Source organism: Lipotes vexillifer, unplaced genomic scaffold, assembly GCF_000442215.2.
Source record: "Lipotes vexillifer unplaced genomic scaffold, Lipotes_vexillifer_v1.1 scaffold225, whole genome shotgun sequence".
In the NCBI taxonomy this organism is placed as follows: Eukaryota; Metazoa; Chordata; class Mammalia; order Artiodactyla; family Lipotidae; genus Lipotes; species Lipotes vexillifer.
The window spans coordinates 994291-1012214 of record NW_006787630.1 but is presented as its reverse complement, the minus strand read 5'-3'; the positions used below and the strand labels follow the sequence as shown (position 1 = coordinate 1012214).

General features: G+C 55.3%; 1 protein-coding gene across 1 annotated transcript in view; it reads left to right on the top strand.

Moving 5' to 3' along the window:
- The window catches only part of BTBD2 (BTB domain containing 2), a gene marked incomplete at its 5' end in the record, with an annotated part of 21755 nt that extends 4020 nt beyond the window's left edge, over positions 1–17735 (top strand). Inside the window, 8 exons of the mRNA XM_007460362.1 lie at positions 7803–7922; positions 11637–11793; positions 12843–12948; positions 13120–13317; positions 16278–16470; positions 16624–16711; positions 17048–17194; positions 17567–17735. Of these exons, the coding sequence (XP_007460424.1) occupies positions 7803–7922; positions 11637–11793; positions 12843–12948; positions 13120–13317; positions 16278–16470; positions 16624–16711; positions 17048–17194; positions 17567–17728 (1171 nt within the window). The remainder of the gene's footprint in view (positions 1–7802; positions 7923–11636; positions 11794–12842; positions 12949–13119; positions 13318–16277; positions 16471–16623; positions 16712–17047; positions 17195–17566) is intronic.
- Positions 17736–17924: the final 189 nt, after the last annotated feature.

Genomic DNA, 17924 nt, shown 5'->3' with positions numbered 1-17924 from the left:
TCTTTCCCTGTGGGACTTACCTTCAGGTAAATTTGCACCAGCAAAGTTTTGTAAAGAGCCAGATAGTATATAGTGTCAGCAGGCCATACGGTCTCTGTCCCAACGCTTAATTCTGGCATAGCAACACAAATGCATTAAGACAGAAATGAATGGGTGTGGCTCTATGCCAATAAAACTTTATTTACAAAAACAAGCGGTGGGCCAGATTGAGTCCCAGGGCTGTAGTTGACCAGCCTCTGCCTCAGTGGTTCCTTATGATCTTTAGAATCAATTTATCAAATGCTAAAGGAATTGCCTGGAGGGATTGGTCTTTGCAAAGATACAGGTTGGGAGAGCTGACAGTTTCGAATACAAAATATATCTGGGAACATGTTTATCCAGGGCATTTTTGTGAAACCTTAGGAAAGTTTTGTAGTTTATTCATATAGGTCTTGCACGTATATTGCTAAGTTTCTGATTAGTTTTTGTTTGTTTTTTCTCTGTTGTGAGTAATTTCTCCATTGTATTTTTTCTAGTTGGGTCTTGCTGGGAAGCTGTAGATTTTTTGCGCATTTATTTTTATCTATTTGAACGATTTCTCTCTGAACCCTTCTTAGCGTTAATAATTGCTCCACTGATTCCGTCGTCTGGCACTGTCCAGTAGACTTTTCTGTGATGTTGGGATTGTTCTAGATCTATGCTCTCGAGTCCTAGCCACGAATCACTTGTGGCTGCTGAGCACTTGAATTGTGGCTGTTGCAACTGAGGAACTGAATCCTTTTTTTTGTTTTGTTTTTTCGGACACACTGCGTGGCTTGTGGGATCTTAGTTTCCCAACCAGTGATTGAACCTGTGCCCTCGGCAGTGAAGGCGGAGTCCTAACCACTGGACCGCCAGGGAGTTCCCAAACTGAATCTTTTATTTACCTTAATTTTAATTTAGATTTAAATAAGCCCTGAATTTAGAGTGTTAAGTGAGACAGTCACGTTATGGGCAATTAATTTCTCATTCTCTCTCATATTTCTGCCTCATTTTTTCTGTTCTGATTGCATTTCTGACCACCAGGGCATTGTTCCGTAACAGAGGTGTTTTTCACAGTTCAATGTGATCGTTGATACTGGTTTCTGACAAATCCTTTATAATACAGTAACAAGTTTCTTTCCATCCCTTGTTCACTAAGAGTTTCCATGAAGTGTGGGCATGGGATGTTATCGAGTGCTTTTAATGGATTTTGGTTTGTTTGATCTAACAATTGGCCATGTAGAAAATTATGCATTTGTGTGACAACTGCCATAGCCCAGTTTGGGAGCACTTTTGTCACCCCCCAGAAGCCCCTTTCCCCACTTACCCTCAGTCCCCACTCCCACCCTGATCCCTGGGCAATCACTGACCTCCTTCTCTCTCTCTAGTTTTGCTATTTGTAGAAATTTCATAGAATTAGAATGATAGAATGTGTAGGCTTTGGTCTGGCTTCTTTCACTGAGTGTGCTGTCTATGAGGTCCATCCACACCGTTGTATCGGCAGTTCATTTCTTTCTATTGCTAAAGTAATTCACGTTACTGCTGAATTCCATTGCATGGATGGACCATGCTTTGTGCACTCACCAGTCGATGGGCATGCGGGTTATATGGGTTATTGCCAGCTTTTCATTACGAGGAATCATACTGCCATGAACATTCCACATTCGTGTGGAAATACGCCTGTGGAAGAACTGCTCCTTTTCTCTCGGGTGAATACCTAGGGGTCGCATGTTGGAATTACAGGGTAGCGTGACATTTTAAGAAACTGCCAAACTGGTTTCCAAAGTGGCCGCCCCATTCCCCACCCCGCAGTGGTGCCCGAGGGTTCCAGAGTGTCTTTGGCCTCCTAGGTGAGTTGGGAAATATTCCCTTCCCCTCTCCTTTCTGGAAGAGTTTGCATAGGGTTGGTATTATTTCTTCTGGGAATGGGCTTTTCTGTGTGGGAAGATTTTTTAAAATATTTATTTATTTGGTCTCACCAGGTCTTCGTTGCAGCAGGCGGGCTCCTTAGTTGCGGCTTGAGGGCTCCTCAGTTGCAGCAGGTGGGCTCCTTAGTTGTGGCATGCATGTGGAATCTAGTTCCCTGATCAGGGGTCGAACCCGGTCCCCCTGCATTGGGAGCACAGAGTCCTATCCACTGCACCACCAGGGAAGTCCCAGTGGGAAGATTTTTTTTTTTATTGGCTGCTTTGGGTCTTCGTTGCTGTGCACAGGCTTTCTCTAGTTGCAGCGAGGTGGGGCTACTCTTCGTTGCAGTGCGTGGGCTTCTTGTGGTGGCTTCTCTTTGTTGCAGAGCACAGGCTCGAGGCACGTGGGCTGCAGTAGTTGTGACACGTGGGCTCAGTAGTTGTGGTGCACGGGCTTAGTTGCTCTGCGGCATGTGGGATCTTCCCGGACCAGGGCTCGAACCCGTGTTCCCTGCATTGGCAGGCAGATTCTTAACCACTGTGCCACCAGGGAAGTTCCGGAAGATTATTAATGACTAGTTCACTTACTTGTTACGTGTTTGTTTAGATTTTCTCTTCACCAATGAGCGCTGGCAGTTTGTGTCTTTCCAGGAAGTCGTCCATTTCCTCTAAGTTGTCTTAAGTTGTTGGCATAAAGTTGTTTCAAAGTTCTTTTATCACCTATAGGGTCTGTAGTAATGTTCCCTTTTTCATTCCTGATTTTGGTAACTTGTGTTTTTTTCTCTTGGTCAGTCTAGCTAAAGTTCTAGCAATTGTTGATTCCCCCCCGACCCCCAAAGAGTGACCTCTAGGTTTCATTGTATTGTCTCTATCTTCCCATTCCCAGTTTCATTAATTCCTGCTCTCACTTTTATTATTTTCTTCATTCTTTGGGCTCGATTTGCTCTTCCTTTTCTAGATTCTTGAGATGGAAGCTTACCTTGCTGATTTTATTTTTTAAATTAATCAATTATTTTTTGGTCATGCCACACGTGGCTTGCGAGATCTTAGTTCCTCAACCAGGGATTGAACCCGGGCCCAAGCAGTGAAAGTGCCAAGTCCTAACCACTGGACCACCAGGGAATTACTGGAAGCTCACCTTGCTGATTTTAGATCTTTATTTAATACATATATAATGTTTACTTCTAAGCACTGTTTTAGCTGCATCCCTTACATTTTGATGTGCCGTGTTTGCATTTTTGTTCCAGTTAAGATCTTTTCTAATTTCCCTTGTGTTCCTTCTCTGGCCCATGGGTTGCTTAGAAGTGTTGTTTCATTTCCAAATATTTGGGGATCTCTCAGAGGTCTTTCTGTTGTTGGTATGGAGTTTAATTCCTCTCTTTGGAGAACATGCTTTGACTGCTTTCAGTGCCTCTGAGTATATTTGTTTGGCCTTGCATGTGGTCTGTCCTGGAGAATGTGCCATTGCGCCTAAGAACGTGCATTCTGCCGTCGTTGGGCTGAGGGTTCCGTAAAGGTCGCTTGGCAACATTGTTCAGTCTTCTGTATTCTTGCAGATTTTGTCTGGCTGTTCTGTCAGTTGTGGAGAGTGAGGCAACAGAACCTCCAACGATAATTGTTGGATTGTCTCTTTCTCCTTTAACAGTCAGTTTCTGCTTCGTGGAGTTTGGGACTCTGTTGTGTATTCATTTGTACTGCTACCTGTCCCCATGTACTGACCCTCTGTTCACATGAAACGTCCATTGTTCAGTAATATTCCTCATCTTCACGTCTGTCTTTTTTTTTTTTTTTCCCCACGTCTGTCTTGTCTGATATCTGTGTAGCCACTCCAGCTCTCTGGTGGTTTCCGAATGCAAGGTATGTCTTTCCCCATCTTTCTCCTTTCATTCCCTTTGTGTGTTTGAACGTAAAACTTCTGAGCCCGTGACATCCATCTGTCCCATCTCTGGTGACGTGAGCCTTGGTCATGGGGTAGATTTCTCCACTGGATGTCACCACCGTCCCCTTGTAAATCACCCTTCCCGAGGGATACTTTGGGACTGTACAGACATCCCATTTCCCCTCCTGCTTTGCCCGCTGGTGTATGGTGGCTCCTGCTGGAAAGAGTTATTTACTCTAGCATCTGCCATATGGTGATTTCCTATTTCCGTAACTCCCTCTGCATTTGTTAACTGGGGTTCTAAAAGGAAGAGCTGTCCCTTCTCCCTTACTCATCCATTCCTTCAGTTATATATTTATTTCATCACGGACTCATGGATATTGATTTTATCCTAGGGGTCATCATCCGACGCGAACATTATTTTGTTGTTCGTATCGTCCCAGATTTGGCTCCTGTGTCCGTTCAACATTTCCCTGTCATGTTGGAGCGTGTTTTTACTTTCTGGCTCCACAGGATACTCCAAGCTCATCTTGTCCTTCCCCTGCCCCAGCCCTGCAGTCAGCCATTTCTCCAAGGAGCTCTGGTTCTTTTTAGTGGAAAATGGTATTTAGAAACCAAAACTTGGGTGCTGGGTGTGCCCGCTGCTGCTGGGGTGTTGTTGTTTAGAGACCTTTTTAGCAGGTAGAGCAAGGAAATGTACCAACACACACATATCTCTGTTTATTTCTGTCTCTCCACCCATCTGTCCATCTGTCCATCCATCCACCATCTATCTACCTGTCTAAAAGCCACGAGATCATCTTGATCACTCTGATTTCGGTTCAGCCCTCCAGAATTTATTCCAGCCCCCACCCCTTATCTATAACTGTTTTCTCCCACGATGAGGACCCTGGCTCTCATTCTGCACACGTCTACTTGGTAGCACAAACCTAGATATGTAGAGTGGTTTCAGAGCTGCTAACCCTCTCCTGTGAAAAATACTTTTACTAAGTAAAGCAGAGTATTTGTATGCAGTTCTTTTGGCCTTTAACCTGTTTCCCAAACCTACTTAACTGGTCTTTTCTTCCCTGCCCCTTCAGGATAGTATGTCATTCTTTTTTTTTTTTTAATTTTTAAATTGTGGTAAAATACACATACCGTAAAGTTGACCGTCTTTACCCTTTTTAAGCGCACAGTTCAGTGGCATTAAGCACATTCACATTGTTTGCAATGATCCCCACCATCCGTCTCCATAACTTTCTCATCTTCCCAAACTGAAACTCTGTCCCCATGAAACACTGACTCCCCCTCCCGCAGCCCCTGGCCCCACCATCTGCTTCCTGTCTCTGTGGATCTGACTCCCCCAGGGACCTCCTGTGAGTGGAATCAGACAGTGTGTGTCCTTCTGTGTCTGGCTCCTCTCACTGAGCATCACGTCCCCAAGGTCCATCCACGCTGTAACATGTGTCGGAATTTCCTCCTTCTTAAGGTAACTAATACTCCTTGTATGTATGTGGAGGGACCACATTGTGTTCATCCATCATCTGTCCATTGATATTGGGTTGCCTCCACCTTTGGCTGTCTATGAATCGTGTCTCTGTGAGCACTTGTGCACAGGTTTTACGTGGACGAGTGTGTTCGTTTCTCTCGGGTATGCAACTTAGGAGTGGAACTGCCGGGTCAGACGGTAACTCCACGTTGAACCCTCCGATGAATCACTGGCCTGTCATCCACCGCTGCTGCACACTTTATGTCCGCACCCGCCCTGCACGAGGGCTCTGATTTCTCCACATCTGCAGCAACTCTTGTCATTGTCCGGATTTTTTATCCTAGCTGGCGTTTCCTAGTGGGGGTGAGATGGTGTCTCATCGTGGTTTTGACTTACCATGTTCATCGTCAGGTTTTTGAGGATGGGTGGATAATGGATGGATAAGACTCCTGGCGGGAGGCCAGCGAGGGGCCGGCGGGTGAGGCTGTGGGTGGAGGAGCCTTGGAGATGTTCAGACCGCCTTCGACCCAGTGGCCTTGCCAGCCCTGGGGTTTGTCGCCACGTCCGCCAAGGGCACTGAGGGTGCATACAGCCTGGCATCCGGGGCTCTGCGCTGACACACAGGCCCAGATGGGCCGCCTCTTACTTCCTGCCAGTGAATCGTTGGGGAAAGTTTTCCCCGCGGGAGATCAAGATGCTTTGTTTAATCTAGAAAGAAAGGAGGAACAGGAAGACACTTCATTTATGGAGAGTGTGCGTGGGGAAGTGCAGTGAGGCTCCAGGGGCCCAGCTGCGGTGGTGAATGAGCGGGGCTCCGAGGACGCGGTGGGGCAGAACAGGGCATGAGCGACCTGGGGCGGCTGAAACAAAGCACCACCGATGGATGGGCAAAGCTGCACAGATTTGTCCTCTCTCAGTTCCGGAATCCAGAAGCCCAAGATCAGGGTACTGCAGGGCCGCGCTCCCTCCAGAGGCTCCCGGGGAGGGTCCTTCCTACCTCCTCCGGCTTCTGGGGCTCCAGGCGTCCTGGGCTTGTGGCCGCGGCGCTCCAGGCTCTGCCTCCGGCAATACGTGCGTGGCCTCTCCCTGTGTGTCTGGGTCCACATTTCCCTTTTATAAATCATTGGATTAGGGCCAGCGCGGATTTGGGTGGCCTCATCTTAATAAATGGCATCTGCAAAGACCCTGTTTCCAAACAGGGTACCATCCTGACGTTCCAGATGGACATGACTTTGGAGACACTTCACCCCACTACACTCACACTCGGTTTCCCACCTGGCCCCCATCTCTGGTCTGGCCTTTGGGGTGCCGTAGAGCCCCGGGCCAGACTGGGGACCAGACAAGGGCCTGGCGGGGCCGGGAGCACCAGTCCACGACGGAGGAGTGGGTGGGAGGTGGGGGGGCGGTTCTTTTTGCGGAGAGTAGGGGGCTGCCCGGGTGGGGCTCGCTGGGAGCCGTGGGAACGGGAACATCCCCCCGGCACTGGGCAGAGGCCGGGAATCGGGCTGTGGCTGCCGACTCCAGCGGTTCTGCAAGGGGGTGGCCTCTCAGAGCCCTGCGTGTGTCACCGTGGGGACCCCAGGAGGGGCTGCGACGTGGGGCCTTGCAGACCCACAGGACAGGGGCTCTGTGGGGCCGCCCCAGGGTAGGCTGTCGTGGGGCGGGCCCTGGGGACCGCGGGTGCACAGCACAGTGGGCGCATGACGCCAGGCAGAACCTGCAGGCCCCCATGGCCACCCACGTCTGGATGCTCCCTTAGCCTCCACGTCCTTCCCCACGGACTCAGCCCGATTCAGGTGACCCCGCCAGGCCTTTCCTGACTGCGCCCTCACAGCCCTGCGTTCTCCTTCCTGCCCCACTGTCAGGCTGTCCATGCCGTGGACCCGTGGCTGCCTTCCTCCAACACGGCCAGGGTCTCAGTGCCCACAGCCCCAGCACGGGGGCCGTGTGTGTAGAGCGAGGAGGGAGTGATGAAGGAGGGGGTGAATGAGGGAGGCAGGGAGTGGTTGAGTGAGTCACTGAATGAATGAAAGGATGGAGTGAATGATGAATGAATGAGGGAGTGAACGAATGAATGAATCAGTGGGTGAGCCAATCAGTGAGTGAAGGAATGAGTGAGTGAATGACGGAGGGAGGGAGTGGTTGAGTAAATGAGTGATTGGGTGAATCCGTGAGTGAATGAGCGAATGAGTGAGTGAATGAATGACGGAGGGAGGGAATGACGGAGGGAGGGAGTGAATGAGTTGCGTGGGGAGGGCATGAGCTCTCTGCCATAAGCCATTCAGCCCCTGGGGAGACGATTTCGCTTCTCTGGCCTCTGTTGCCACCGATCCACACGCACTGCCTTCTCAGTCCTCAGGGCCTTCCTAACGGAGGCATCCAGGGCAGGATGCTCTGGGCACAGCATCTGCTGCAGGTGCTGACTGGGGTGTCACTGCTGCGGGGACACTCGCCTTCCACATCCCGCGGCCCAGACAGCTCCCCGGGCTCGGGTGGTGGGGACCGGTGGGCCTCGCGAAGGGTAACCGGGTCTTCTCTGACACACCAGGTTCGTGCTGGCCGTGGGCAGTGCCGTCTTTGACGCCATGTTCAACGGGGGAATGGCCACCACGTCCACCGAGATCGAGCTGCCAGACGTGGAGCCCGCTGCCTTCCTGGCACTGCTCAAGTAAGACTTTCCAGGTCCTTCACGCCCTGGGGGGAGGGACAGACACACCTGATGTTTAAAAAAAATAGAGCCCTGGTGACATTGCCTCCAGAGCCCCCAGCTCCCTGGAGATTTCTAGAACTCACCTCCTCAGTGAGGGGTGGGCTCTGGACGCCCCCCCATTTTCATTTTTGTACTTTTAATATCAAGATGTAATTTGCATACCATACAACTCACCCGTGTGAAGTGTACAATTCAATGACATTTAGTATGTTTACAGAGTGTGCAACCATCACCTCTAATTCCAGAACATTCCATCACCCCCAAAGGAATGGCATCCCCCTCCCCCAGCCCCTGACAACCAGGAACCCACTCCCTGTCTCTGTGGATCTGCCTGTTCTGGACGTTTCCCATCAATGGAATCACACCCTGTGTGTCCTTCTGCGTCTGCTGCTCTCACTGAGCATCGCGGTTCCAGGTCCACCCACGCTGCAGTGTGTGTGAGTCCCTAAGTTTTCATCCTTTCAAGAGTTTTTGAAGAAACAGCCTCATGCAAGAATTTTAAATTCCACCTATATTTTTTCTTCCTGGGTTTCAAATTTTTTCTCAAGGACTTTAAAACAAATATAGTGGATGTTGGGGGTGGGAGTGCCGCCCACAGATTGCAGCTCCACCGAGAAGGAGGCCGGCGAGCTCTGTGGAACTCCCATACACCTCCCTGCTCCGCGGAGCACCGTCTTCCCCTGTCCGGAAACCCTGGGTGTAAATGGTCTGGGCGTCTTGAAAGGTTATCCCGAACAGTCAAGACAGCTCTTCAGATGTGGAGCTTATTTTTTTTTCCCCCTTCTGATTATAAAAATGGCATTGGCTCACAGAAAAAAAGGGAGCGAGAGAAAGAAAAAGGGAGGGAGAGAAGAAAAGAAGAGAAAAGAAAGCGTAAGGAAGAAAATGGAGTGAACCTGTCTCTCAGCACCATGGGGGCGGGGCCCACGGGCGGGGCGTCGCTGGTTGCTCCCATTCATATCGGGTCCCATTTATATCACGTGCTCACAGCGCCTCTCCCCACCCACTGTGTCGTCATCTCCTTTTTTCCTCTGGTGTCTGCAGGGTGTAAACTGGTTCCCTTCAGCTCCATCAGTGTTGAATCCTGTGGGCTGATCACAGCACTTTGTGGAATAATCTCACTCCTCTGTCTTTAGGCAACTTTTCAGATGGTCCCTCAGATCAGGGGCCGCAGGCTGCCCCAGGGTGGGTGGGAGGGCCGGGGCTCTGTCTCCACAGCTCCCCCCCCCCACCCCGACATTGCAAAAGCAGCCTGGAAGGATTTGTAAACTGTGGGCAGGGCTGTGGGCCAAGGAAACTTTATGTACAAAATAGGGGACAAAAGCACGGTGAGATATCACTTCACACCCACCAGGGTGGCTATTATTAAAAAACAAACAAACAAGACGACTTGTCTCGAGGAGGTGGAGAAATTGGGACCCTCATGTGCTTCTGGTGGGAATGTGAAATGAGGCAGCCACTGTGGAAACAGTCTGGACGATCCTCAAAAGCTAGACATAGAATCACTATGTGCTCCAGCAATCCCATTCCTGGGTACATCCCCCAAAGAAGGGAGAAGCGGGGGCTTGAAGAGATATTTGCACACCCGCGTTCACAGCAGCTTGATTCACAACAGCCAAAAGGTGGGAACGCCCCAAGTGTCCATGAACAGTTGAGGGATGAATGAGGTGTGATCCATCCACACACCAGAATATTACTCAGCCTTCAAAAGGACTCTGGAATTCAGTAACACATTAAAAGGATCATACACCATGATCAAATGGGATTTATTCCAGGGCTGCAAGGATTTTTCAGTATCCACAAATCAATCAGCGTGATACACCACATCAGGAGGCTGAAGAATAAAAACCATATGATCATCTCAATAGATGGCAGAAAAAGCTTTTGATGAAATTCAACACCCGTTTATGTCATAAAGGATGCTGGCAACTTCCCTGGTGGTGCAGTGGTTAAGAATCCACCTGCCAATGGAGGGGACACGGGTTCAAGCCCTGGTCCGGGAAGATCCCACGTGCCGCAGAGCAACTAAGCCCGTGTGCCACAACTACTGAGCCTGTGCTCTAGAGCCCACGAGCCGCAACTACTGAGCCCATGTGCCACAACTACAGAAGCCCACGTACCTAGAGCCCGTGCTGCACAACAAGAGAATCCACTGCAATAAGAAGCCCGTGCACTGCAACGAAGAATAGCCCCCACTGGCCGCAACTAGAGAAAGCCCACGCACAGTAATGAAGACCCAACGCAGCCAAAAATAAATTAATTAATTAATTAAAATTTAAAAAAAAGATTCTGACGCTTGCTCCAACATGGATGGACCTTGAGGACATGATGCTTAGTGAAATAAGCCAGATGAAAAAGGACAAATACAGTGTGAACCTACTCACAGGAGGTCCTAGAGGAGTCACATCCATAGAGACAGGAAGTAGAGGGTGGGGCCGGGGGCTGGGGGAGGGGGAGGGGGAGTCAGGGGACAGAGTTTCAGTTTGGGAAGATGCGAAAGTTCTGGAGATGGATGGTGGGGATGGTTGCACAGCAATATGAATGTACCCAATACTACTGATAAAAATGGTTAAAATGGTAAATTTTATGTTCTGTGTATTTTACCATAATTTAAAAAAATGTAAAAGTCATATCTATAAAAAAAAATCAAGACCCCAAACAGGTGACGGGTTGCAGTTAGCCAAACCCTGCCTTAGTCTAAGCTTGGTGAGATGTGGGGTGGAAGGCTGTTCTCTCCGTCTCCCTCTCCATCCCTGTGTCTCTCTGTCTCTATATCTGTCCCTGTCTCTCTCTCTCTCCCCGTATCAGCTTGGGTTTTGGTAACCAAGCTGCCCCCCCGAGAGGGTGGACACTATCTCCACTGGCATGTGAAGGGCTCACCCATCTCCCCGCACGTGTCTTGGCCTGTCCCATTACCAGGTCCCCCTCAGCACTGCTGACATTGGTGGTCATTCTGTCCCTGACCCCGCAGGCCGCTGCTGTTAGGGCTTCCTGTGCATTCTCAGGGGAGTGAGTCCAAGGAGAGGGGGGCACCTTCCAAGAACTTGCTCTTTGGGCGGCTCCCGGTTGGGCTTCTCCACCGCCCCCATCCCGTGTCCATGGTGCCCGTGGACGGACACTCGGGTGGTTTCGCGTGGATCGCGCTGCTGTGAACACGCGTCATTTCTCCCGGGCGCAGAGGGGTGAGCTGCGCGCCCAGGGCCGCCTCTGAGGCGCTCCCACCAGACGGACCAGGGTTCTGATTTCTCACCATCTCCCCGTGGTTTTGTAATCGACCCTGACTTCTGACCCACATGTAGAGTCGGGCCGATGGCGGGTGGTCAACACGTCTGGTCTCTGCGATTCCGGCTGGCATTTCTGGTCCCGTTAGTGGTCGGGCATGGCAGCCGGCGGTGGCCGGGTCGCGGGGTGCGGAAGCCTCTCCGCGTTCCGGGGCAAATCCCGTGCTGCCCACGGAGGAGCCGGACAGAGGCCCACCTGCTGTGTAGACTGGTTTCCAGGGTTTGCCTGTGGGCACTCCTTTTCCCGGGTAACTGCCTTTGCGGGGTCACGTCCACAGGTCAGAGGGCGACCGATGCTAACTGGGTTGGTTCCTCGGGCCAGGCCGGTGGGTGGGGGCTGGGCGGCTGTCCTCATGCCGCCGTCCGCTCCCTGCCCCCAACCCCGCTCCAGGTTTCTCTACTCGGACGAGGTTCAGATCGGGCCTGAGACGGTCATGACCACGCTGTACACGGCCAAGAAGTATGCGGTGCCCGCGCTCGAGGCCCACTGCGTGGAGTTCCTGAAGAAGAACCTGCGGGCGGACAACGCGTTCATGCTGCTGACGCAGGTACGGGGCGGGGGCGCAGGGGCGGGGCGCAGGGGGCGGGGCGCAGGGGCGGGGCGACGGCGCGGGACCGCTGGGGAGCAGGTGCTCCGGGTCTGCGCAAGGATGCAGGTGCGTAGCTGTGAGTGAGGACGCCAGGGGCAGGGGAGTACGGATGGGGGAATTTCGGAGTTTAGGCGCCGCTTAACTCTTGCGCCCAGGTGAGTATCTCCCTCACTTCATCCTGCCCTTGTCCCTGCCCCTGGTGGCACCGCGGTGTTTTCCTGGTCGCCTGTCAGCGCAGTGCACCTTGTTGGCAGGCCGGCCTCACGACAGTCATTTACTAAAGGATTCCCGTTGGCATTTTGGTGCCCTTGTGCAGAGCTCAGGTGTGGGGGGTAAGGCGTTCCGTACTAGGTTTCTTGGAGGGGGACCCTTTGGGGTTGTCTGGCCTGACGGGCTGCGGCGGTCCTGGACCGCTGTGGGGGCTGGGAGCCTGGCGGGACAGGGCAGAGCCCGAGTGTCATCGTGGCTCCACAGACCCCTCGCTGAGGTGGCACCTGGGCCTTGGCCCCGTCTGCTGAGTCGCTCTCAAGGGCCAGAGCCTGGACGGTCAGGTGGGGGCCGGCCGCTCCCGGCCATTTGCTGAGAGCTGCAGCCATGTGAGGGTGTCCTAGCCAGGCCCTAGGCAGAGACCGATGCACAGGGGTGTGGGCGTCGAGCTGCCCCACAGGTTCTCCGGCCCCCGCCCCGTGTGCGAGTTCTCGGACGGTCAGAAGCGCAGCTCTGCTGCGTCCCACAGGTCCTCTCGGCCGTCTCCCCCGGGCTCCTGCCTGCTGCAAGGGACGACTGGGCCCGCCTCCAGCCTGAACCTCTAGGTGCCCCAGCTCTTGAGGTGTAGGCCTGACCCCCGCCCCAGGCAGTGGTTACTGAGAGTCTGTGAACCTCAAGAAAGAAGATCCCTCTGGCCCCTCAGCCCAGGACTTGAAATCTGTGCCCGGGACTTGAAATCCGTGCCCAGTCTGGAGCCAGGGTCCATCTGGCTGGGTGTTGACAGGCTCTCTCCCCCGCAGGCGAGGCTTTTCGACGAACCGCAGCTCGCCAGCCTGTGCCTGGAAAACATCGACAAGAACACGGCCGACGCCATCACTGCAGAGGGCTTCACAGACATCGACCTGGGTAAGGCCACAGGGCCGGGGAGGGCTCGGTGGTCACATGCGTCCCGCCGAGGCCCTGCCACCTGCCCCACTCTGCTGCTGCCCGGGCCGTGGACAGCCTGGCCGCAAGCCGGTCAGAGGTCATCCCCGAGGCCATGGAGGCCGGCGCTCGCTGACGGCCCCACCCCTGCAGACACGCTGGTGGCCGTGCTGGAGCGGGACACGCTGGGCATCCGCGAGGTGCGCTTGTTCAACGCTGTCGTCCGCTGGTCTGAGGCCGAGTGTCAGCGGCAGCAGCTGCAGGTGACGCCTGAGAACAAGCGGAAGGTACTGGGCAAGGCATTGGCCCTCATCCGCTTCCCGCTGATGACCATCGAGGAGTTTGCTGCAGGTAACGCTCAGGAGGGGTGTGACCCCGGGGACCCTGCTGCGTGTGACTCAGTCCCATGACCCTCGGCCCGGCCACAGCGGGTCGGGTGCTGGCCGTGTCCATGCGGGAGCCTGGACTGGCTCAAGTGGGTGAAGCTGGAACGACCCCCAGATGCCGACCCTCCCGCATCCCAGCCTCTTCACCCCCATGTCTCGGGCGACCACATGCACGTGTCCGAATGTACCAGGCCCCTGAGGGTCCCACCTGGGGCTTAGGTCCTGGGAGCCGGGCTCTGGTGCCCACGTCCTTGACAAGCCCCGTGAAAAGGGTGGGCAGTGTCTGGGACTGTGGGCCGCTGCTGCCGGGCCTGGGCTTGGGCCCAGGTGGGGTTGGCCCTGACCCTGCCTCTCGCGCTGGGGGCACGCTTGGGTCTCGGGGATGTGCAGGAGCGGCAGCGGTGGCCAGCTTGGCGACCCCTCCCCTGGGCCTGGGCCTCCCCTTCATGTCATTCTCATGGCCGGTGCCGACCACGGTCCTGGAGCCAAACTGGCCTGGAAGGTTCTGGACGGGGCTCCGTGATGCAGCCCCGTGGCGGGTGCACCGCTGTCCTGCCTCTCCCTGGTCCGTGCTGCCCCTGCTCCCACCCAGGCTTAGGGTTGCCAGATTTAGCAACAAGAGCAAACAATTTTTTTCAGTGTAAGCGTGTCCCGTGCAGCAGCTGGGAGACGCTTATCCTAGAGATCAGCCCTCTTTGATCTGAAATTGAGACTTGACTGGGTGTCCTGCGTTTTATCTGGCGGTCCATGGTGTTTCCTCAGTGCTGGGGCAAAGCCCGAGAGGCTGTCTCCACACTGGGGGTCACTCATCCGTCAAATACTTAGCACCTCCTGGGTACCTGGCCTTGGCAGCACAGTGGTGACCGAGGCAGCCTGGGCACTGCGGACATGGGGCCGAGTGCTACTCTGTGGGGGGCCATCCTGGGCACTGTGGGGTGTGGAGCAGCCTCCCTGGTCCCACCCCCTTGATGCCAGGAGCACCCCTAGTCATTTTTCTTTTTTAACAGTATGAGGGCTTTATTTTTTAATGTTTATTTATTTATTTATTTTTAGCTGCGTTGGGTCTTTGTTGTTGCGCGTGGGCCTTCTCTAGTTGCAGCGAGCGGGGCTCCTCTTCCTTATGGGCACAGGCTTCTCAGTGCGGTGGCTTCTCTTGTTGTGGAGCACGGGCTCTATGCGCGTGGGCTTCAGTAGTTGTGGCTCACGGGCTTAGTTGCTCCGCGGCATGTGGGACCCTCCCGGACCGGGGCACGAACCCGTGTCCCCTGCATCGGCAGGTGGACTCAACCACTGCGCCACCAGGGAAGCCCGCACCCCTAGTCTTGATCACAGATGTCCCCAAACATTGCCCAGTGTCCCCTGGGGGGCAGGATGCCCCGGGTGAGAGCCCCCAGCTATAGTGTGGAGCTGTCCCGGCCTAAGACATCTGCATGAGCCTTGCTGGACCCCTCTCTCTCCAGCCCCGTTTGCACCCCCGAAACCACTCTCCTCATAGGCCACCTGGCTGCCAAATCATCCGGGGTCTCAGGTCTCCTAGAAGCACCATCCCCTCACCCTTGGCCCCCTCGCCACTCCTCCCATGATGGGCCTCCAGGCCAGAACAGCCCACCACCCCTCAGCTTGCAAGTGCCTGGGATGAGTGTGTGTGTGTCCAGGGGTTGTGAGCTGGGCCTCTGGCCTTGTCCCTCTGCAGCGTGGCCTGCGAGGCTTCAGCTCTTTGTCACTGTGTTGTAGAGAATTCTCCTGCCTCTTATGTTCCACTTGAAATTACAAGAATGTAGAGAGAAGTTTGGAAAAAAACTCCCCCAAAGACTCCCCTGGCTCAGTGTGTCACAAGTGAAGTCTGATGTATTTTTCTTTCTGTATTCTCTATGCAGAGATGTAAAAGAAAATGGTTAATATCTGTATTCACTTTTATTTATTCATTCATTTATTTTTGGCTGTCTTGGGTCTTTGTTGCTGCGCGTGGCCTTTCTCTAGTTGTGCTGAGCAGGGGCTACTCTTGGTTGTGGTGCGCAGGCTTCTCATTGCGGTGGCTTCTTTTGCTGCGGAGCACGGGCTCTGGGCATGCGGGCTCAGCAGGTGTGGCTCGCGGGCTCTAGAGCGCAGGCTCATCAGTAGTTGTGGCGCATGGGCTTAGTTGCTCTGCGGAATGTGGGATCTTCCCAGACCAGGGCTCGAACCTGTGTTCCCCTCATTGGCAGGCGATTCTTCCCCAGGGAAGCCCTGTGTTCACTTTTGTATCTTAACTTGCTCTTGTGATCCATGGAGATCTCTTGCCCTGTTGCTCAGACCTGTGTGCCTGTGAGCTGTTGGGGCAGTGGGCCGGGTTGTGGCTGACCTGCGCAGAAATGAGCTCAAAGCTGGTGAACGAGTGATTCTTGTAAAGCGAGGGTGGTGCCGTAAGGCCTGCGTCAGGCACCCTGTCCCGGTGCAGGTGGCGGGCAGCGGTGGGTACAATCCTTCCCCCCTGCCTGTCTGCCCCACGCGCTGCCCCCCCCCCCCGTCACCGGCTCATGGCTACATCCAGGCCCCCACCTCCAGACCCCTCTCCGACTCTGGGCCTCTCTTGGGGGCTGGCATCCCCCCCGTCTGTGTAGGTGCCCGGGGTGGACGGGCAGGGCAGCGGGTGCTCCGTGGAACAGCGGTGGGCCCCTGGGGTGGTCCCAGTGGAGGGGGGGAGGCCTGGGGCAGTGAGGGGGATTTTGCCCGATTAGCCAGCAACTCAAGAGCGTTGGTCCCATGTCTGCTTCGGATCCTTCCCCAAACGTGGCAGAAGGGCCATCCCCCCGTGGGGGTGGTTGGACTGGTGATATTCTGCAGAAGAAAGATGCTGAGGAGTTGAGAGGCTGGGTGCCATGCTTTCCAGTGTCTTCGCATGCTCGGGGTCTGCCCAGCCTTCCCTACCCGCCCCTGTGCCCTCAGGGCCCGCACAGTCGGGCATCCTGGTGGACCGTGAGGTGGTCAGCCTCTTCCTGCACTTCACCGTCAACCCCAAGCCGCGCGTGGACTTCATTGACCGTCCACGCTGCTGCCTCCGCGGGAAGGAGTGCAGCGTCAACCGCTTCCAGCAGGTGGAGAGCCGCTGGGGCTACAGCGGCACGAGCGACCGCATCAGGTAGGCATGGGCCGGGCGCAGGGCCGGGAGGCACGGGCGGCGCGGGCGGCGAACACAGTGGCGGTGGGTGGGGGGGGCTGGGGTCCTCCGTGGGGAGGGGCGGGCACTGGACGGCCGAGCTAGCTCAGCATCTCCCTCCTCTGACGGGTTCAGGTTCTCGGTCAACAAGCGCATCTTCGTGGTTGGCTTCGGGCTCTATGGCTCAATCCACGGCCCCACCGATTACCAAGTGAACATCCAGGTACCTACCGCTCGCCTCCAGGTCCTGCCCCTCCACATCCCTCCTCCCACCTCTTCCCTTCTTCGTATCCCTTCCCATCCCACCCCGTCCCTCTCAGTCGAGGGTCTGCTTGTGTTTCCCCCAAGGTGGCATGAGGGTTCTGGAGTCTATGGGACCCAGGATGATGCCTCCCCACTCCTGCCACTGGCCTGCTTCTCGCAGGTCACGGGTCGCCCCCCCCCCCCCACCGCTGCAGGGCCCGGAGGTGGGGCTCAGCCCTGGGGTCCAGGCTCCTGGGGGTCCTGTGGGTGGGCACAGGGGCGCCAGAGTTAGCTGTGCCTGGCTCCTGGCCCACAGATCATCCACACAGACAGCAACACGGTCCTAGGCCAGAACGACACAGGCTTCAGCTGTGACGGCTCCGCCAGCACCTTCCGAGTCATGTTCAAGGAGCCGGTGGAGGTGCTGCCCAATGTCAACTACACGGCCTGTGCCACGCTCAAGGTGTGCCCGACCCCAACCATGCCCCTGACGCCCCGCCCCACCCAGGACCGAGACCCCAGCCCTGATCCCTGAGCTGAACCCAAGACCCTGACCCCTGAGCTGTAGCTGGGACCCCGACCCTGACCCTGGTCCCTGAGCCGTACCCGGGACCGTGACCCCAAACTTGATCCTGACCCCTGAGCCATACCCGGGGCTCCGACCCTGAACCTGACCCCGCCTCCCAGTCCATTGCCCACCTCTGACAATGTGGGGCTAGGAGCGTGCAACCCTGCGTCGCAGCCATGGAGGGGCTGCTGCCTGCGCTGGGTCAGGATCCTGCGCCCTGTCCACACGCAGCACATCCATCCTGACCCGCCGGGCCCCACCCCGCAGGGCCCGGACTCCCACTACGGCACCAAGGGCCTGCGCAAGGTCACCCACGAGTCGCCCACGACTGGGGCCAAGACGTGCTTCACCTTCTGCTACGCGGCCGGGAACAACAATGGCACGTCTGTGGAGGACGGGCAGATCCCCGAGGTCATCTTCTACACCTAGGCTGCCCCGTCCCACGCCACGCCCGCTGCCCCCCCCTGCCTCGGTCCCGGGCGCCAGGAGGGCTCCTCTGTTCCGAGGTGGCGGATGGGCAGGGCAGCGGGAGACAACCCCTCAGGACTTGGGGGGCAGGGCCACCCTGACCCTGCCCTGAGCCGAGGGTCTGCCCACTGCCCCTGCAGCTCGGGGTCGCCTGACC